This window comes from Pseudonaja textilis, chromosome 1 (assembly GCF_049901715.1).
Source record: "Pseudonaja textilis isolate UNSWEBS1 chromosome 1, rPseTex1.2, whole genome shotgun sequence".
NCBI classification, from domain to species: Eukaryota; Metazoa; Chordata; class Lepidosauria; order Squamata; family Elapidae; genus Pseudonaja; species Pseudonaja textilis.
Genome location: NC_141990.1, coordinates 227,575,678 through 227,598,210, shown reverse-complemented (window position 1 = coordinate 227,598,210; position 22,533 = coordinate 227,575,678). Strand labels below are relative to the sequence as shown.

Here is a 22,533-nt window from a genome sequence, read left to right as displayed (position 1 = left end):
CCTCGCTCTGCCTTGCAATTTCCTCTCCCACCAGCAGCGAGCAGCAACCTGACGCCTGCGAGGAGGCTTGGGGCGCGCGCGCGCGCGTGCTCTCTCTCTCTCACACACACACGTACACACCCTCACACACATCGAGGGGAGGGGAAGGGAAGGGCTCCGGAGGCTTGGTGTATTCCTGGGTGGAGGAGGAGAATCAGTCAGCGAGCCCCAGCCTCCAAGGCGCTTCCGTCCATTCAACCAGCCTCCTCATGCCGGTTCCCGCTCTTTCCCAGCAGTCCGCCGCCTGGGACGCCAACCTGTTTGTGGAGGTCACTCCGGGGCCGCCTGCAGCCTGTGGCTTCTCCCCTTCCTCGCTGCCGTGCAGCGCCTGATGGGCTTGCCGCCGAGAAGACGGCACGGAGCTTTCCGTTAAGCGAGAAAGCATCCCGCCTCGCCGCCACCTCGCACACCCACAGCGGAGGGATTTACTTCGTCTGGAGGAGCCCGAGGGCTGGCCGCACGCCGAGGAGAAAATGTTCCTCGACCCAGACGCAGCCAAAGGTAAGAAGCGGCGCGCCCCTCGACCCTGCCGGACGAACTAGCTTAGCTAGCGCGGCGATCGGGGCCGGGACCGCCCGCCCGCCCGCCCCACTCCCCGGGGCAGCGCCGAGCACTTGCCGCAGACGGCGCGGGCCGGGGGAGCGGCCGCCTTTGTACGGAGGGACTGGGAAGAGAGAAGAGCGCGAGGGGAAGAAGGGAGGCGGAGGTCGTGGCGCCGCTCCGCGCACCTGAAGGAGGAGGAAGAGGATGACTCCCCGCGGCTGATTGGGCGGGGAGCCTGAGGAGGGGAGGGGAGGGCTCCAGCACTTCGCTAAGGAGGCGGCGGCGAGGAGGAGAAGGGGTCAGCTCGGCGGCGTCTCGTTGCTGCGGCGAGGCGGGGCGGGTGGCGGCGGGCAGCGAATTCGGCGGCGACCTGCTTGGAGGAGGTGGCGAGGGGCGCGCTGGGCGCAGGGTTGGAGTGGACTGCCTCGGCGGGAACTGTGGGGTGGGGGGAGAAGAGCAGGGCCGCCTAGGGAGGCGGAGCCCAGCCGGCTCCATAACCGCCTTTCCTTCCGGAGACTGGCAAGTGAAGCTGTCGCCGCCGCCGGAGTTTAGAACTGAGGAGAAGGGGTGGGTAGGGTGGGGGAAAGAGGCCACCCAGCCGCGCGTCCTGCCCCGACCTCCCTCTCCCTAGTTGTGCTCCCTTTGGGCTCCCCGCCTACGCGGTCAGGCCCTACGCCAGGTCGCTGTCCCGCCCGCCCGCCACCGCTGCCGTTCCCTTGCCTTGCCTAGACTTTACGGAGTTTCTCCCGGCCCATAGCTTGAGGGAGAAGACTTTCTCCGGCCGCCTCTTCTTTTCTTAAGAACCCGCTGCCCTTTCTTAAGAATCCGAGCCGCGGAGGAGGAGGCGGCACCTGCCACTGTATTCCTGGGCGAAAGTATGACCCAGATCGTGGCCGCCTGCTTCCTAGCGCGAGTGCTTGACCCGAGCAGCCTCGCCTCGCCTTTTCTCCTCCTGGTCTGAGAGAGGCTTCTGGCTGGCCCCAGCTCTTGTTTTTTCCAAGCGACACGGTTTGTGTGTGTGTGTGTGTGTGTGTGTGTGTGTGTGTGTGTGTGTCCCTGAGATGCTTGAATGCTTGCTTTTCCAGGAATGTAGCGACCACCGCTGCCCTGCTGTTAGCAGGCAGTGTCGGTGAGCTTAATTTGGAGGAATTGCAAATCATACTTGCATTTAATCCTACCTCCCCTCCCCCTCCCCCGTTTTAATTTGGGGGTACTGCTCCAGCCAAACGGCTATCTGCCTCTATAGTCAAAGAGAAAGATTAGATCCCAATTAAAAGTGGCATCAAAAGTATGGAAAGTCCTGAAGGTGGGCTGCTCCTGCTATCAATGTGTGTGTAAAAATCCGAAACTAAAAGAAGCTTCACCCACTGATAGGGTCATTAGTGGTTTCTTTATGTGGCCTTCAAAACAGAAAGGACTTGGGGAGTGTAAGGCTTCTCTCCCCAATGCTGAAACTTGGGATTTATGATAACAGATCAGCCTGTGAAAAATCTAAGGGTATCTTGCAAGTTTATGCTTCTTCTAGTATTTCACAACAACATCTGCAAGGGCAGACTACATATGATTTCACAGTGACTTACTGAATTGCCAAAAAAAAGTTTGTTTCGTTTCATGACGTGGGTGCCCTTCGAGTGGATGGGCATGCCAGAGTGAGGTGATCAGTGTGTCAAATTGAAGAAAACAGAGCTAGAACATGAGTCTGAATTATGAATTTCCTTGGGTTACAATCATCTCAAAGGACACTTCATTAGAGGTTATCACTACGCAGCCATCAACAAGAAGATCAACAAAGCCTGTGCTCCTTACTTTTAACATTAGCACAAGAATGACTGGGTGATGCTATGAATCCCTAGTGATGAAATCACTGGCCTGGTTTACATCTGTAGATTGTTGTAATGGTAAAACAGGCTACAGGGGAAAATATACATATACACTTGTAGTGAGTTGATGGAATTACAAATGTATGAATAGAGGAAAAATATATATACCACAGCTGTTTGAAAAAGCAACAACTTGATTAGATGGAATGGATAGTCTTGGCTTCCTGTCTGCTGCTACATACAGTATGTATCAGATTTGGTCACTACTGGAAGTGTGATAAAACTTAGTTTGTTCCAGCAAGGCTATTCTTATGCTGTCATTGAAAAAACTGTAATCCATAATCATCCTTGGCAATATCGTATGGCAACCATTAACACAAAATAATTATATTGTATATACTTCAATCTGAATGTTCCAGACTTGCTTTTACTTTTATTCAGGTGGAAGCAGAAAGAACACCCTGGAACCATCCTTTATAGTATTCATCATTAATAGCTAGTGTTATGTGTATAATTTTCTATTCAGAACAGCTGTTCTTTTCTTACCAGTCTCAGCTCAGCTTTTGTAGGCCTCTAAATTCATTTTTTTTCCCTGTTCTTTTGGAAAATAGAGAAGTCAAAACTCTGTACTGAGCCAAGTCAGAAGGGAGCCTGCTGAAGAATAGAACATGGAGATGTATTTTCACATTTTCCATGTTCCTGCCAGTTTATTTTTCACAGTTGTACTACACAATTTAGAAAAGTATGTTAAGTTAGCTTGTGTTGTCTCAAGTAGTTTTTTGTGTATGATATATTCCTATTTCTACAGATTGTAGCACTTCAATAACTAAATTGGCAATTCATTTTCAAACCATTACAGCCATGAGGATCTCTTGCTCTGGAAATAGAAATGCAGAGAAAGTTTTAATGTTAAAGGTGTCATTTAGCACAATCCTGTTTCTTTAACCCAGTTCCTTAAAAAAAAAACTTGTGTTGAAGATCAGATTAAGGTGAATTGGCTCTTTGCTCTGCTCCTCATATACATGGCCTGTAAGTATATAAACCGTAACTCTTTCCTTCCTTTTATCAGTGAAGAAGGTCAGACTCTGTTCTCTAAAGTCTGCATATATCTTTCTCAGTAAAGATAATTATTCCAATATTAACTCTATAGCCAGTACTTAGCATAGTGGCTGTGGACAATCACTAGCTGTGCTCAAGGGAATTTCATAGCATAGTGATGCTTGTTCATCTTCCTTGATGTATTCAAATCTTGTGGAAAACTGAAGTTGTTTCTACCACCTGTTTACCTGCAGATCCTTCCCACATCTTAACTAATATCTTAACTAACCCATAGGTTTGTTTGTAATGCCATCTCTTTCAGAATTTTATAATGTATGCCATCTCTTTCAGAATTCCAAGTGTCCTCACACAGATTCTTTAAAAGTTGTAACATAAGGAAATCTGTTTTTTAAATTGTAGTATTCCAGAGAAATCAATGCACTCTATCAATCGCATAGAAATCAATGCGCTAGGAGCATTGTGCCTTAATTAATGCCAACCACTTTTATTTCATTCTCCTATGTTATATAAGCAATCTTAGGTTTAATGTTTTTAATGAGTCTAATTCTGGTTGATAGCTGAGTTCCAGAACTCATTTTGTGTACACCAGTTCTAGGCTTTTCTGCTCATAAATCTTATTGATTTCAGTGAAACTTTCTTCTAGAGAGACATACAAGTGAAAATGGAGTTTGTAATGCACTAGCACAGAAAGTGTATGGGACGGGGAAAAAGATTGGTAGGGCAACAGAAACAAACTTCATCCTTCTGCATGAATTATTTGCAATTTAGTACTCCAAATGTATTACACATTTCTGTTTGTGACCTTGAAAATCCATCAGGAATAGATAGGAATTAAGTTTAAACTGTCTTCACAGCATATATTATAGATGATCCAATACAAAATAATGAATTTGAAAATCTTAACGTTGTGACAGCTAAATTATATATTTGAAGCCTTGAAGAACTGGCATGGCCAACATTTCTAATCTAAAGGACTATGAGCTAGTGGGTCGGGGTAGAGGCTGAGTACATGTCTGTATCCAGTTGTAATTGCTCTTTCTCTTTCTCTCTCCCTCATGGATTGCTCCATTGTTACATAGAAATTACACACACTATCATAAATGCATACAGTGCAACAGCCTTCTCTCTTTTATACAGACATACTCAGAGCCTGGTTATTGGAAAGAAAGGGAAATAACAGGGCTGCCTCCTCCCACCTATGACCTGTTTGCTGCTTATTGGTTTTGAGCTGCAGGCATGATCTCTTACAGCAGGGATATAAGATAACTTGACCTATTCAGAAACAAATTCAGTGGGCATGTGGGAAAATAAAATGTAACTGCCACCAATAAGAGAGCAGGATATAGGCTGTGTGGTGTCATATACAACCATTCTAGATTTGTAGATTAAAAACTGATCAGCCTCTCCCATCTGATGACTCCAAATATGTTCAATTACAATTATTATTCTAAAGCAAGAAATTGATCTGATTGATCAGTTGATGATTGTTAACTGATTAAAAAAGTACCATTTTTCACCCTCTCCTTGTTATTCTGGATGGGGATAATTGATATTTCATTTCAACAATTGGAGGATAAAATGTCAGGAGAGGTCACATCAGTCCTATTCAAAGATTGTGAATTTCTAGCTTAAAAGAATTGTTTCTCCAAATTCTATTTGTCCTCATTTGATCTTTGACACAGCAGATGGATGTCCTTTTGTTTGTGGTAATGTGGTCATTGCATTGTCACAAGTGAATACAGAATGCTAAATTCACTGGGGATTAAAAGGTCTTTATCTGGCATACAGATTCTGTGGTCAAGGCTGAAATGAATACACGTAGTCCTCAACTTATAACCACAATTGAGACTAGAAGTTTCCTTGTTAAGCAAGATGGCTGTTAGGTGAATTATGGCATTGTTATGACATTTGTTTGCCATGGTCAAGCAAATCATTACAATTGTTAGGTAAATCAAGTGGTCGTTAAATGAATTTAGTTTCCTCCATTGACTTTGCTTAATGGAAGATAGTTGGGAAGTTCGCAGATGGCATCATGTGACCCTTCAACAATGGTAAATTACAGGCTGGTTACCAAGCACCTGAAGTTTGATCACATGAGCATGCAGATGCTGTGAAGGTTGAAAGTGCAAGGAACGGTTGTGAGTTTTTTCAGTGCTTTGTAACTTTGAACAGTTACTAAATGAATGGTTTTAAGCCAAGGACTACCAGTATTATATTTGCATTTCTCAGAAAATATTATACAGTAACTTCGGGTCTTTGTAGATGCCAAGGCTTTGTATTATTAATTTTAGCTTCACTTGTATGCCAATTGGAAATGTGGTTCAATTCATACTACTTCAGTATCTGCAAAAATGTGGTGGCATGGAGTTTATTTGAAGCATTAGCAACAAGTAAGGGTGAACTCAGTTGCAGGCTACATGCAAATTAATTACAGAATTATCACAAGAAGAGTTGTGGGAATTGTGGGATTTAGGTAAGAAGGAGGAGCCAATTGAGTTAATAGTTTATATAAATATGTAAAGGGAGAGGGGAAGAAAGCAATATGTGGAAAAAAAAACTTGACCACAGAATGAACACATATGCAGAACACAAAAGTAGATAAGCAGGAGTAGAAGCGGGAAAGTAATTTGCATGGAGAAAATGGAAGCTAGACATGACCATCTCATTGAGTTTACATCCCTTTTAGATTCTTGGCAGACTTGCTTTTGTGAAGAATAAATTGAAAGGACAAGAAGATGCTAGGCATACTATTGACACTTACTCATAAAGCTGCTTCAGATTTTCAACCTTCTGAAAAGTTTGAAGATGTGTAATGGACAGAGCCACAGTGGCACTGCTGTCACTAAGCTAGACAGCAAACATTTAATAGAAAAGCTAACCAGTGACATTAATGGACAAATAATCAAGATCTTACATAGCAAAAGGGAGATTGCATCTCACTTGCATTACTCAGGATTACCCCTATTCCAATTCATACCTGCAAACAATTTCTTCCCAAATCCACCCACTCTCTAAGTGGTGTGACCAAGTGAAAGTTGGTTGCTAAGTGGTATGGTTGTTAAGCAAATCATCACTGAACCTTATTGGATGCTCATTTTTACCACAGTTATTAAGCTAATCATGCACTCATTAAATGAGTTGTTAGGGAAATCTAACTTCTCCCATGATTTTACTTGTTGGAAGTCAGTTGCAAAAGTCACAATCAGGCGACTGCAGGATGCTGCAACCATAGTAAATGTGAATCGACTATCAAGTGCCCAAAGCCTGATAACACGACCCTGGAGATAGTTGTAACTCTTTGAGTATGGGTCATGAGTCACTTTTTTCAGTGCCAACATAACCTCAAACTGTAATTAAGCACATTATTGTAAGTTGAAGAATACCAGTATTGGTTTCAACCCCTTGCTAGCTATACTTTCTAAAAATACTTTAGTCCTTATCTGACCAGATGTTTAGAAAACGGTAAGGCTGGATGGTTAGAAATTCACCTGAAGTTTCCCCAGTCATATGGGAATGAACGAGAGGATGTTACTGGGAAAGGTGTCACATGTGCATTAATATCTGTTGCCCTCATTTATGAATCAAAATAAATCCACTCCTTTTCTTGTGCATGATTGCCAAGAAATGTACTTAATGGATGCATACATTGTCATAAATGTTGCCTGAAATGGCTTGAGCAAGGGCATGCCAAATTATGACGAAGTGGTCTAGGGACAACAGGTTTAATTGACACTTATGCCTTTATACTGTAATGTTTTACAGGATCCAAAAAACCAGTTAGCTGTTGGCAAGATTGCTCCTTATTATAGATTAAGGAATCCAGAAGAAACATACCTTTTAATTAAAATATTGCTTAAAAAAAGAGAGAGTAGTAGTCATATTGAGGAACCCAATATCTATTGGATGGTCACAAATTGAAACAATCCTTGGGCGAGTTGCTACTTATTCATATGCTGCCTATTTTAGGAAAGACGTGCCTGCTGCAAATTGTGTGGCAATCGACCAGTGCCTATTTGAATCGGTATGGTGGGTGGGGGGTATTTGCTCGGCAGACTCCAGGAGACAAATCAGGGTGTATGTATACGTGAGAGAGGCAGCACAGTGTAGCAACCCACTAGGGATTGTTGTACGCAAAAGAAGAGTGTGGGCTTCCTGCCCCACCCCTGCCCGGCTCTCTCCAGGATAAAGGCCACCTTATCGGAGTCGCTTTGCTCTCCCTTTAGTTTCCTTTCATTAAGAGGGCACCTCATGTCCGAGGGTCCTCCCAGCCAAGACAAACGCTCGCGCGCTCGCTTCAACCGAGGCAACTCCACCGGTATTGGACGGCGAGCCCCTCAGATCGTGGCTGGTTCCCGCTGTTTGCCCTTAAGGGGCCAAAGAGGCTTTCTGACCCGAGCTTATGTGGGGAAGCGGCTGTGGAACAACCAAGTGCCTGGAGGGTGCCCGAATCGACCCCCGCTCTTCCTTTCTTTTCCCTGAGGAAAAACAGGGTCCGAGTCCTCTTGCAAAGCGTCAGAGGGAGAGTGGACAAGAAGGGGGCTTCGAGGCAGGCTGGTTCAAAATAGGCGGAAACACCGGGGGAGGGGTGAGAAATGTAGCTGGCCGCCTTTGTATTGTAAGGAGGTGTTGTGGGGTGGGGGGCGATGGAAAGGCCGGCTAGCAAGAGGAAGGGCTGGGCAGCGGTTCCCTGCGGGCTTTCGGAAATGGTGCGCGGTTCCCGGGAGAGAAAAGGGTCTGCGTGCGCAGCGCATCTCCTCCTCGCTGCGGCGGGCTAGGCGCTTCTTCGAGCACGGTCAGACTTCGCCTGCGGGGCGGAGCCGGCACTGCAACCGCGGTACCGTCTTTGCCTCGCTGAGTGGCACGCCCTCTGCCGGTCCCAGCGATAACTACCAAGGTGGCTCTTTCACGCACATGGCTTCTCGGAATTGGCTCCTTCCTTTTTAGGTTTCTATAGAAAAATATTTGATATATATTTGATATACACACACACACATATAAAGTGTCCTTTTTTAAAGCTTGTGGCACAGGATGCTTTCCCCCCTGTTTCTGGATCTTTATAGCGATCCCTGGGTGCTGAGCAAACCACCTCGGCTTTCTGTTCTTCTTAAGCTGTGGGGCACGGACTATTCAGGGAGGATCGCCAGAAGCTCGCATTCTTGGGATTTTAACAAGGGACGGAGGCCAAGAGTCCTTGGGGCGCAAGAAGAACGAAACTGTTGCTTCCCCAGACCGCTCGCCTTTTCCTTCCAGTCTGTGGTCTAGATCCCGCCCCCTCGCTGTAAAATTCCTTTGATGCTGTCAGGTGTTAGCAGTCTCCCGGAATAGCTCTTGTCGTGCGTCCTGCCTGTGTCCTCCCCTGTCGAGCGGCAGGTGAGGCCAGGCAGCTAAAATTAATCCATCCCAGTTTGGGGTAGAAAGACGGAACACATTCTTGCTAAAGCGAATCTTCCATCGCGGAAACATGTAAGGGGTGCGGTGCAGACTTGAAATCAGAAGATGGTTTCTTCACCCGAAGGGGGTGGGAACAGGGGGAAAAAAAAACTGGACTTACCTCTTAGCTCTTAATCTTCCAGAGAGAATAGGAGACTGACATGGTGATAAAGATTGATGGAGATAATATAATTGCTGCCGTCTTTCAAGTCCCCAAGGATCTGACTACTATACTATATATAACAGGAGCCAGGGCTTAAAGGACAGGCAGTAAGGCTGCTATGGAGAAACTCTGTTTAAAAAGGACAAGCAGCGTAAGAGGAGAAGTGCCTGTTTGAATGTGGATAATGGAGGGGCTTCCTCCCCTAGCTTTCTTCTCAATTAGTCTACAAATCTTAAGGGAAACTTGTATAGAAAGAAGAAAGATGCTGGGCACTTTCCCATTTTAATGAGAAGATAAAAGCTTGACAGTGCAGGGAAAGTATTAATGATATTTGAAATTGTTATTATTCCAAGACTATCAAAATTGAACCACTCATGCTACCAGTAACTCTGTAAAAAGCATTATCAAAGGGAGAAGCAGAGAAAAGTAAACAGAATATAATTCTGTTGCCTCTCTTAGTACTTTGAGCATTGACAAATGTGCATTTAAGATACAGATTTCTGATTGGTTCCAAATTTACAACCACTTCTGCTTTAGTAGAATATCCATAAAGATTAGCCATTAGCTCACCATCAGGAAGAATTGTATTGTGTGGTCAGTAAATAGCATGCAAAAGCAGAGCAAAATAATCAGCTGGTGAACAATTAGAGTGGGACATTAAAATCTTGCATCTAGAATGCCCTTTCTGTGATTGTGTTTGTACAACGTACAAACATTGTATATATGAGGAAAAGAAGGAATTTTGAATATATGCACTTTATCACAATCCCTTTATCTCACTCAGATTCAGTCTTCCGAGGTTGCTTTGGCTAATGATATGCACAATCATATGTACTTTGAACAAAGTAGAGTTCTGACCTTGAAGGTTTACTTGTTTATTTATTCACTCGTTCATTAGAGTTTAATCCCTTTTAAAAAGTGTACTTTCCTCTGCCATACTTAGAAATTGCTTTACAATGTCCATCAATTTCAAAAGCAGCTAAATAAGTCATAAGGGGTTAAGAATATATAAGCATAAAATATTTTTGTCTAATTCAGTTCAGATTTCTATAAGAATGGGTAGGGCTACTGACCCATAATAAGTGCAATGCTTATTGTGCATTTTTTTCACATGGTATTGCAAGCAGAAACATGTTGCAATTGACCCTGCCACCCCAATTTATACCACTTCATACATTATAAGCTACAGTTCAGAGACATTTGCTGTATAAGTTTACATTTTAACAGGTACTCCACAATGTGTAAAACATCACTGAAGAAGATGTGGACATTCAGAACAAGAAAACCTATAAGCTATTTTCTTTCTCCACAGAACTCGTTTTCTGATGGTAGAAGTTTATGGTGCAAAAGCTAAAATGCAAGGCCAGTTCTGTTTTCATTGGGATTGTTCACATTTGCTCTCTACTTTGGAAAGAAGTTAGTTTGCCAATCTGCTTTAAGATGGAATGCTTTAAATTATACCATTAAATATGATTTTTGTTTCTTTTTTTAGATGTGCAGAATGAGACACATTACTTCTTTCTATGCAAGATTTCCTGAAACTAAGAGATAGTGTACCTCAGTATCCATTGAGTTATTTACCTTGGAAAGATTTGGACCAAAAATTTCATTTTAAAAATACTTTCTTTAGCGTAGTTTGCCACAGTGGTACTACTGTGCTTAGAAATTACGAATCTTAAAAGTGCAGTAAAAAGTGGGAAGGGGGGGCCTTTTTCTGCTGCTGCTCAAATCAATCAATCGAAAATTGGATTATTAATAGTATTATGATTCATCACATAGTCAGCCAGATGTTCAGACTGGATTTGCCATTTTTATCCACCTATTGTGTCCTTCCCAATGACCTGGGATAGGCAGATGTGGATGTTTTATGGGTGTTACAAGTATCATCACAGGGTGTAATTTGTTCCTTCTGAGTAAAACTGTTTTTTTTTTTGCAATTGATTGATGGTGAATTTATCAATTCAAGTGGTATTCAAGTGGTGCTCCAGTTGTTTTGAGATTGCACCCAAGGCGCCTATTACTGTTGGTTCTGCCTTTGCTTTCGCCACAGTCATTCCATTTCTATTTGCAGCTTTTTGTATTTTGTTATCTTCTCCAGTTCTTTCTCTTCTATTCTGCTGTCTCCAGGCACTGAACCATCCAGTCTGGGTTTTTTTGTCTTTCTTATCAACAATTGTTAAATCTGGTGTCTTGTTATATGACAGATGCTTGTCTGTTTGAATTGCAAAGTCCCAGAACACTTTATCGTCTTCATTTTCTATGATTTTTTCTATTTTATGATCCCACCAGTTCTTGCTTGCAGGCAAATGGTATTTCTTTTAGATCTTCTAGTGCCCTGTTGTTGCTACTTTGCCATTGTTCATAATCGGTCTGCGCCATCTTCTTGCAGTAGCTAATCAGATGATCCACTGTTTCTTCTGCTTCCTTGCAGAAGCTGCACTTGCTATCTGTTGCTGTCTTCTCAGTTCTGGCTTTGTATGCATTTGTTCTTTAGGCTTGATCTTGTGCAGCCAGAATTAGCCCTTCTGTCTCTTTCTTCAACTTTATTGTTAATTATGGTTCATCACATAGTCAGACAGGTATTCAAGCTCCATTTGGCATTTTTATCTACCTAGTATTATCATTAGATTTTTATTCCACTTTTTATGTATTTTCATCTACTCAAGGCAGCAGATATATCAGACATTCCTGTTCACTATTCTACATACTACAACTGTAACGGTGAGTTCTACGTGGAGAAAGTGTGACCGGCCCAAACTCACCCAGTAGGATTTCATGTCTAAAAGAGGCACAGAACTCCCTGTCACGTAGATTCTAGGCCAGCACCTTCATCACTACACCAAACTGGCTCCAGTAACGTTGAATATGGAGACAGAACCAGAACCAGTTCATTAAGTTATTTTGGACAGATGCAAATATCACCTTTTATAGTAAGTTATTTGTTCTTGACTTTCAGCCAAATTACAGTTGATCTTCCAACCTAGAGGGATGAGGAAGTCCTGGAGAGTCTATACTCAGGCAAAAAGCCAAGTAGATGCCTTTCCCATTAGGATAAGACAGTTGTATAATTTCCTGTAAGAGTTGGCTTACTATTTCTTCCTCGGACTTATTTTCAAATCAGATTAACTTTGACCTTCCCACACTGGTTTTGCTTTCCCACTTCTTTCTGTCGTGAAGGCAAGAAAAATGAACCATCTTTTTTGGCACCTAATCTATGTCTGTTAGGGACATCCTGACTCCTAGTGAAACCTCACTAAAACATTACTAGATCTTAACTGCCAGCAATGAAGAAAAATCTCCTTGGGACATGAGTAGAAACTTTTGAGCCAGGAATTGCAAAGTGAGAAGGGATCCTGTGATGTGATCTTGTGCATCTCCATAATAATAATGTGTAGAAGGGTTGTTCCACAGGGGAAAAACACTACACAGGTAATTCTTTGTTAATGGCAACCAGGGCTGCTAGAATTCCATTACAAGGTGATGATGCAATTGTAAACCACAGCATCACTTGACTGCACTGCTTTGTGATGGAGACAACCCTGGTTATATTTGGTAAGCAAATCACCATGGGTTGTTAATTGAGGGCTTCACCATTTGCAACGTCCTCTGGCTTAGTTTGTACAAAGGCAACACAGAAAGTTGAAAGACTGTGGAGGCACTGCTTTCAACGTAAAACAAAACTACCACTTGTTCAGCACCATCGTAAGTTTGAATAGTCACTGAAAGAGTGGTTGTTAAACAAAGACCACCTGTATATAAAATATTTTTCATATTCTAAATATGTTGTTACTTTAAAGAAGGTGAAGTTTCTGCATGGCTCAGTGTCCCATAATCTTACACTGTCCAGACATTGTGGACTACAACTATTACAACAGTTGGCTGGCGTAGACATTAATTTTGGATAAAGGGAAATATAGTTCAAAACATCTGAAAGGCTGAAGGTTGGTGAAGTTCATCTTAAGAGTTAACGGATCTGCCTTTCTGAGTCATCAGACTTTATAGGAATTAAAGCAATTAAAAGAGGCTCCTGTCCAGACTGCTCATATCTATTTCATGATCTCCAACTTAAGTCATAGTAGTTCTTCATAAAATCAACCCCCACTTCACCAGTTCAAAGAGCAAAAGACAGTTCAAGTACACATATATACACTACTATAAATTAAAAACAAAAAACAAATACAGAGTTTGGATGGGCTAATTCAATTTGAAGTTTATTTGATCAAATCATCACATCACATTGATGCAGATTTGTAAAATGAAGAGGTGCCGTATTTTGTTTATCAGACTGAGACATCCATGCATCCTGCAGTTGCTTCTCCTGCCCTTCGGGGATCTCCTGCCTGTGCATAAAAGCTCCTCGCTCCAAAACAAAAAAGATGGTTGAGGTGAATCAGTCCAACCTCTAATGCTTCTCTTTGAACACAAAGGCAGGTTGTGTTCCTGCTAGAACTTAAAGTGAAGTTTAAATTCTAGCAGTAGGCAATGCCTGCTTTGCACAGGCCTATGAAGCACCTCCTCATCTCATCCAGGGCACCTTTATCCTGATCTATCTTATTCCTGTGTCTTCTTTTCTCTGCCTTCCTGAAAATTCTAATCTGTAATTAACTTATTTGGGTTGCAATGAAGAGGATGGGCCCAGGTGAGATTGCTGCCCACAACAATGCAGAATACAAAGGATTTATAGAAGGGAAAGGTGACCTTATATTAAGATAATCAAGTCTGGATGAAAATGGCCAACTGCATGACAGCAGATAAGGTAGGTCTTATCAAAGAGATGGTGGAACAGACGTGGGAATTTTCATGCTCCTTTAAATATTCTTTTTTTCTTTGTCCCTTTTTACAGATTCCCCACCCCCCCTTACAAATATTTACATGACTGAAACACTGCAGCATTTAACAGTAATGATTCTGTGGCAAGAATTGTATGTTTTCAAAAACCTGGAAATATTCACTAATGCTAATACAATGCATATTTATACATGCAAAGGAATTTAATTACAAAAAATGTCATTCCAACACAATAAATGGATTTTTTAAAAAGAAAACTATAATTACAGAGGAATTGGTTGCTTGCAGGTGCAAGCAATTTTTCCTCCCCTTGGAAGATCAATCTAACTTATAGTTAATAGATATATTTCTATTTGAAGTGGGTTAAAAATTAAAGAATGTAGTACTTACATTGGCATCAAGGATAAAATTTTATGAGTGCTATTCCTATGCCCCCAAAGCATCTTGTCTCGGAAATTGTCAAGGTTCCATTAGTAGCGGTAAATTTCCAGGGCCAGAATGCAGAATATTTATAAGCAAGTATGAGAAAAGAAACAATAACCAATTTGCTATTATACACTGAAACACACATGGAGAAAATATTTTTGAAGCCAGGGAAAATATAAATTCAGGATTTGGCTTTCTATCAGACTACATTATTTGTTACGATTGAGTTGCAGTAATGTCCTACTCATGTCATAATGATTTTCTGGGAAGCTTTGGCTAAATTCATACCATTCTTGGGGGAGCCTCCCAGAAATGGAAGGAGAATGCATGTTAGAAATGTTACCATATTTTTCATAGTCTAACCAATAATTGGCAATAATTTGTAGGGTGTGTAAAACCAATCATTGGAATTGCACACAAAATTTAATACCCAAGACTCAAAGCAGTTATTAGAAAGTCTGGTCAAATGAATCCCCCTTGTCTTCTTAATATATGAGAAGGACTGTCTATGGAGATTCTCAGTCATCCAGGTCATGGTTGTCGCAAAGGTACTTTTTCAAAGGGCAACTGGACTTCCTTTGTTTTTCCTTGAAGATGTTTTGCTTCTCATCCAATAAGCTTCTTCAGCTCAAGGAAAAAGTTGCCTTTTGAAAAAGCACCTTTGGAACACATAAGAAGGAAATTATAAGTATGCATTATAAAGATCTGACTGAAAAATGGCAATTAAAAGTATCTTCAGGCTAGCACTAAGGGAGAAGCAGAGAGATAAGACATTGGCAGTTATTTGGAAGCCATGTTCTTGATAGTTCATGACTGAATATTGTAAATGTTCGATTTGATGTTGGCATTATTTGGGACAATATTTGCACGATTTACATATGAATATTAATATTTGGGACAATATTTGCACGATTTACATATGAATATGAATGACCTAAGAGAGATTGACTAATCTTTGTTCCAGGATATTGAGGCACATGAGTGAATCAAGGAACATATTTCCTTATAAAATTATCTGATTCATCCAATAGTTTCACATTTTTATATTACTTTATTTCAGAAGCACATCTTTGTAAGGTGGCTTACAAAATAAAAATCTAAACCCCAAAACAAGTAAAAATGCAACCATAAAATAATACATAGACAGCAAAATCTCTCAATAATACATAAAACACACTCATGCACTTTAATTAAATAATGCACACTGCAATAAGATGAATTTAAGAGACTGATAATAGACCATAATGACATCAAATAAACCTCCATTAGAAGGTTGAGCAGTCCAAGAGAAAGTGTCTTTTTATTCATTTTTACCAACTCTTATTTGATTGTTAATGAGACACTATATTGTAGAGAGCCTCAGATCTCAAGAAGTTCAGATGTGAATATAAACTGGCGTTATGTCATATCAAGTTTTAAAAGTGTAATTGACACCTTAAGTTGAGCCCAGAACTGAATTTGTCATTTGTCATATGAGTTATCTCGCGGATTCCACACTAAATGTAATCACAGTCTTCTGAAACTATTGATGTTTCCAGATTGACTTCAATTGCAGCTTGATTTTAAGTGCCTTACAATAATCCAATGTAGACGTGACTGCAGTATGAATAGTCAGAACTAAGTTGATCTTCGAGAAAAAAAATGATTCATTAACAAATCAATTATCTGTAGTAGATAGATTTGATCGGAGGCGTATTTTTCTATCATTGTAACTTACAATTATATAAGCACAGATTGATTGAGGAACAATTCCAAGATGCAATTTTTCTTCTTCTAGATAATGCAAATTTATTTAAAGCAGGATGAAGCATCTCTTCCAAGATTATCAGTACCTCCATCCAGTAGTTTTCATCCCATGTCTCCATCTTATTTCTCTTCAATTTTGATCATGCTTTACAAGGCATTCATATACAAGGCACTTCATCTTGCAGTATTACCTTGTACCTCCAGGTACTAAAATCATACTGAAAATATATAAACATAATAAAATTAATAATAACTCAAAGTTGTTACCATGTGGTGAGAGATGTTGAGATATCCATGTGCAAGTTGCCACCTTTTCTTATTCTATAATCTCCTTGATGCAACAATCCATACTCTGAACTATTCTAGTCTCCCTTTCAAAGGAACTGTCTTCAATGATCCCTTTGGCCTCTTTGCTTGATAGATCTGACTTACTGTGAGTATAAAATACTCACTCTCAGTTCTTGATACTAGCTGGGTAAAAAGTCTGAACTGATCACATTTAGTGATAATTTTTTCCAGCAGCACACAACCTGGTTAAGATTCATGATCTCCTTTCCTTTGATATTATTGGCATGGTTCCCTACAGTGCATGTAATTTCATATTAATTCATCACATCTCTGACTGGGTGGCAATAATGCCTTTTTAATAGGGGACATGAATAATATAAAATTAATTCTCTGCTAGAAAATTTGCCATGAATCTTTGGTCAATGCTTAGAATAAGGATGAAACATGGAAAATAGACAGCCTTGATTCAGAGCATTGTTTAAAACCTAAGCACAATCTTACATCATTAGGAATTGGGGAAGAAACTGGAGCATGAGTCCCATGAAACTGTTGGATGATTGCAGGATTGCATATTTTATGAAGCATGGTCGTTCAATTCATACGCGACAAGCAAACCACAGAAGGAAGATCCCTGTTTTCTGTGGACACTTCAAACAGGAGCCCGTATTTCTGCCAGTCGGCTCAGACTAATGGCCTAAAATGCTTGCTACCCAAGGAGAAAAATAGACACAAGGGGTGGTAAAGAACACAATGACATAGAAAGGAAGTTTGGCTGTAATTGCATCTTCTAAGATAGTATTTCCTAGTGTAGGCAAAGATACAGAGCTAATCAGATATTTGAATGAGTGCTGCTTTTTCCCAGCCACATAAAAAGACCCAGAGACTAAAGAGCATAGTCTATTGCAGCTGTATACAAGCAATAGTTAATTTACTTTTTTTAAAAAAGCTGGGCTTAAACTGTCTGAAAACCAGGTCTTTTATTCTGCTTTCTAATCCACCAAATATAAGACATGCCCATAATTGCTGATGAATGATGGAAGCACATTGGACATTTGGTCAGGAATATTTTTGATGTTGTTATTATTATGGCATTAAAAACAAGCTTGGCAGCTCAGGCTTGATTTCAAATATAAGTCTATCCTCTGGATTAGGTTATCCTTCTTTAAGAAATCAGGAAGTATCTCTAATTGTTCTTCTCAGCTTAACACCTCCCTCTCTTCCTCCGCTACCCCTGACTCTCTCACCATAAATGCATATAAATAATTGAAATCCTTGGAAGCAGAACGGAAAAGTGATTTTGAATGCTGCCAAGGTATGAGGGCTTGTCCAAGGCAGCTGGCAGTTTCTGGCTGTTCCTATCACACAGAAGCCATTTAGAGAGCTGTCCAGCAGGGCAAGGATTTCACTCAAAACTTTGCCCTAAAGGGATGGTGACGCAAGTTGTATCTGAAGTGCTGTAGTCTGCTTCTCTACCTCCCTCCTCTCACAGTAAAATATGCAGACTATTTGGAAGCTGTGTTAAATGTTTAATGAGGCCCCTGACCGAGCAAAGCTGGAGGAATCACAATCAGAGGACTAGTTTCTTCCTCATAGGTCACTGATTTTACACATGGCTCACTCTGTGGTGTTACCCAAAAGCCCTTTCCTCATGGGAGTGATTGTATGCCAAAAAAAAGGGCATTAATATTTATAAAGCAAGCAAGCTCTACAACTGCTCTCAGGACTACAATTAAACTTTGACAATAGTAATAAGGAGCCTTGTGCCTTCTGCAGCTGTTCCTTGCCTTGGGTTCTGAGAAAGCAGACCTCACAGGACAATTGAGGAAGTGATATCCAGTCCACAATCTACAATGGTTGATGGAGAAGGCCTTTAGAGTTTCATACATGTAGTCAGAGACAAAAGGGCTAATACATAGGTCTGTAGAATGGAGAAAGCATTAAAAAAAAAGATAGGAAGTATTTCGCTAAACCCCTGACTCAGTGAAGATAGTTAAGGGCAGTCTGCAAGATGGGACCAGAGCTTTCTTGCTAGTGCTACTCTTGAAGAGATGGGCATTTGGAAATAATGGATTGGGGTTCAATGGTGTTCATTTAATCTTGGACTCCAGATATTAGGGCTCAAACTCTAAAGACACTGCTTTTTTTAATTTTGGGTTCAGAACCAGTAATCAAAATAGGGACCATTGATATTTAAACACTGCTTATCCAAATTATGACAGTTGCTCAAGTCCAGGATGATGACAGTCTTGCCTCTATAGTTCTGCTTGCTTCTATGTGGCATAGTTTACTGTTTTTGTTTTGCAGTTTTGTTGCACATAGCAGCATATTCTTGGGCACTTTTAGATAGAAATGCACCAACCCCTTATCCCTATAATCGTGGGTGTTTGATGTATCAAGAAAATGGCCTTAAGAGATGGGGTTTCTTTCTTTGAACCATTCTAAGATACAGCTGTGTTCCAAGAATATTCCTTTAGAAATCCTAAGGGCCCATTTCCTCAGGGAACCAGGACAAGAAAAAGAAATACTCCTTCTTTTTAAAGAATTTTTTATTTTTGGACAAAAATACTCCTCCTAAATTGCATACATTTAAGAATATTTCTTATGGCAGACAAATATATACATCTGACTCTCATGAATATATAATTCAAATGCACATATTTTTATTACAGTGTTTGAGTAGTCTTGAATACTATAATACAATCACTCACTAAGATTAATTTTGGTTTGGGTGAAATCATGGTCTCCTGGTGTTATTTGGGAGAGAGATTCTTGTTTGGTGTTTTGACTGCTGCATCCTGCAAACCTTTTAAGACCTCTCATTCTGTACACTTGGGTAAAATTCCATGTTGAAATTATGACTGGTCTCATTACAATGCAATTTTACTGGGATTTAAAATTATTCCTAGAACTTTCCCCACATTCATATTAGTATTCACTGTTGGCATTAGATATTCTACAAGCACAAGCCTTGAAGAGAGAGGGAGAGAGACAGATGATCATGTAGATCCAATGGGAAACAAAATCCATAAATGATTAGACGAAGATTTATTATTTAAACTAATGGGTACCACCTGGGAAAATTTTAGAAGGTAAAGCCAACTTTGGCCAACTGTAAAGGCATCACAAGCAATTAAAGAGGATAGCATTATTTTGGGGAGCTGAACCAATGAAGCAAGGATTGGTTTGAAAATTATTTTAAATAACTGGTTTTTCAGATCAAAATGGGAATTGTCTGATTTGTGTTCAAAGCAGTGATGTATTAATTTGTATGCAAAGAATCTTTGGCCAATGCCATTTTTAAAATTTGAAATATATTTCTTAGAGCTGTTTGTGGCAAATCTTCCTTCCACCCCTAATTTTGACATTGTGCTTTGGAACTAACACTTTACATCACATTATAAACTGACACTGAATCGGGCACTGTAGCCTTTTTGGCTGTTAAGCTAGAGGTGATACTGCATTGCTTGTGAAGTCAGTTAAAGGGCTGACTTTAGTAGCTTGGGTGTGGTGTTCCAGTTCATTTCCTGCATTCATGTAAACATTTGCACTCAGTGGACCATTGAATGAAAGTAAACGATCCATTCAATTTGCACCATCCTCCAGAATTTCTTATGAAACAGCAACAAATTAAACAGGCAGTGCTACCTGAATGGTTACCTTACTCTACTTCCAACTCCACTTGTAAGAATGGAGGATGACAGATCACTAAGTAAACATTAATTACACATTAATGCACATTAATCATATTGCCATACTAAAGCAAAGTGGGTTATGGGTTTTTTGTTTTGTTTTGCCATAGCATGCTAATGAATGCTAATGAACTGGGGCGGGGAGAAGGAGGTTAATTTGTGACTGTGAGCATGTGCCTTCATTGACAGGGTCAGTCACAGAGACACAGGCTAATCCTGTGGGGGTTTATCCTTTTTCACTGAAGACCAAGGTTAGGATGTGACGGTTTAAAACAGGGGTCCTCAAACTTTTTAAACAGGGAACCAATTCATGGTCCCTCAGACTGTTGGTGGGCTGGACCAGCTTGGTGGGTGTGACAAGTTGGTCACATGACTAGGTGGGCATGGGCAATTTAACAGTCCAAACAATACACACAAATTAAACTTTTAATGTGTTATGCTTCTGGGGGTGGAAAGCAGGTTAGTGAAGGGATGTGACTGCCTTGGTGTGTGTGTGTGAGGGACTTTTGTTTCTCCCTCTCCCCCCGCCTCTCTCTGTCCCTCCCTCCATCCCTCCTTCTCTCTTTCTCTCTCTCTCAGCCGGGGCCTTTGTGCATCCTGTTTTTGGCCTCCCCGGCCTCCAGAAGGTGGGGGGGAGGAAGCCTTGTGGTCCTGCATGGGTCGGATTAATGGCTTTGGTGGGCCGTATTTCTGGACCCCTGGTTTAAAATGTATTCAGTTCTTTGATTATTCCTTTGCCAAGTGTTTCTTAATGACAGATAGAAGTATTTAAAGTTACAAAAAAAGAGAAAGAAATTAAGATACAGTAGAGATAAATTAATATCATCACAGCAAACAGATTTAATGATTTCAAACTGAAACCTTTGAAAGTCTCTTTAAGTTTTCATACAGCCTGGGTGAAAAGGAAGGGTTGTTTCTGCAGCTTTCCAATGGATGTTAATACTTTAGGCTTAGGCTGCCTGAATTTCTCTTCCATCTTTCGCACTTAACTAGCAAAGGTTTGTGGAAAATATAACCTAAAACATCTGGAGGGTGGGAATCACTGCTATTACAGGTAGTCCTTGACTTAAGACCATCATTGAGCCCAACATTTCTGTTGTTGAGTGAGACATTTGCTAACTGAGTTTTGCCCCATTTTACAACCTTTCATGCTTCAGTTGTTAAATGAATCACCACAGTTGATAAGTTAGTAACCCAGTTGATAAGTGAACCTGGTTTCCCCATTGACTTTGCTTTTGAAAAGTTCACAAGAGGATCACATGACCCCCCCCGGGACACTGCAATGCTCATAAATATGAACCAATTGCTAAGCATCTGAATTTTGATCATGTGACCATGGGGATGCTGCAAAGGTCATGACTGTGAAAAATGGTTATCAGTTGCTTTTTTCAATGCAGTTGTAACTTTGAATGGTCACTAAATGAACTGCTCTAAGTTGAGGACTATCTGTACTGTCTCCAGTGAATTCTAGGGAGGTGTGAATGAAAGTAGACCTTCAGATGCCTCACCCCAAATGATATTGATCTTTAACTGTTAAACTATGTATGTGTGTTTGTGTGTGTATGTATGTATGTATGTATGTATGTATGTATGTCAGCCTCTCAGGTTAAATCAGATAAAAATAATAATCCAATGAGCTAATTCTACTTTATTGTAAAGCTACTTTTGCAGAATCTTGTCAGTTTAAAGGGACAATTCTCCACCTACCCATCTCTTTTACAGCCCAAGAAACTAGGAAAGGCCACTTCTGAGCCTCTTGCCCTGCCCTCATTCCTGCAGTAGGCTTAGCCGCCGTTTATCCGATCATTTCCTTGGCTACATCTCTTTGCTTTGTCTCCCAAGGTCTTTTCCACATGCAATTGCACCAAGGATTCAGGTTCAAAAACCTTCATTTGATGTCATTGAGGTACAGCTGGTATTATCGCCCCTATTGTTTATTTCAGACAGAATTAAAAAAATGTTTCTGCTTGTCAGCAAATCCAGAATAGCCAGCAAATCCAAAATAATCTCAAACGTAACTTTAAAAAAAAGAAAGTATATATATATATATAGTATATTAACACAAGCTGGATTGGAAGAAGATGGGTATGTTTTTAAAACTAGTTGAAGAAACATTAATAACCTATATTATGCTGATGATGCTATTCTTATAGCCCAAAATACAAAAAATCTGCAAGTTCTTATAATGAAAGTCAAGGAGTACAGTTAAAAATGGAACTAAAACTAAATATAAAAAAGACTAATGATGAGAGGTGCATCAACCTTAGAATTAACAATGAAGATACTAAAGTGGTGGGTAGCTTCTGCCTGTGAGATTCAAGCATCAACAGTAAAGAAACAAGTATTCAAGAAATTTGCTTCAAACAAGCACTTGGGAAGGAAGTCATGAAGGCCTTGGAAAAGGGATTACTGCAATGTATTTATAACTACAAAATCAGAACAGTACAGGGAGTGGAATTCCCCTTGATACTTTATGGAAGTGAAAGTTGGGCTTTGAAGAGAGAGGAGAGAAAGAACATTGAAACTGCAAGATCCAATCTGG

General features: G+C 40.7%; 1 protein-coding gene across 5 annotated transcripts in view; it reads left to right on the top strand.

Moving 5' to 3' along the window:
* The first annotated feature begins 78 nt into the window (after nucleotides 1-78).
* Nucleotides 79-22,533, top strand: part of SYT7 (synaptotagmin 7) — a 297,640-nt gene continuing 275,185 nt past the window's right edge. The window contains exon 1 of one of the 5 annotated variants that reach the window (XM_026720139.2): nucleotides 79-540. In XM_026720139.2, the coding sequence (XP_026575924.1) occupies nucleotides 513-540 (28 nt within the window). In that variant the 5' untranslated portion in view covers nucleotides 79-512. The remainder of the gene's footprint in view (nucleotides 541-22,533) is intronic. The other 4 variants (XM_087920840.1, XM_087920842.1, XM_087920843.1 and 1 more) reach the window with 4 other exon arrangements.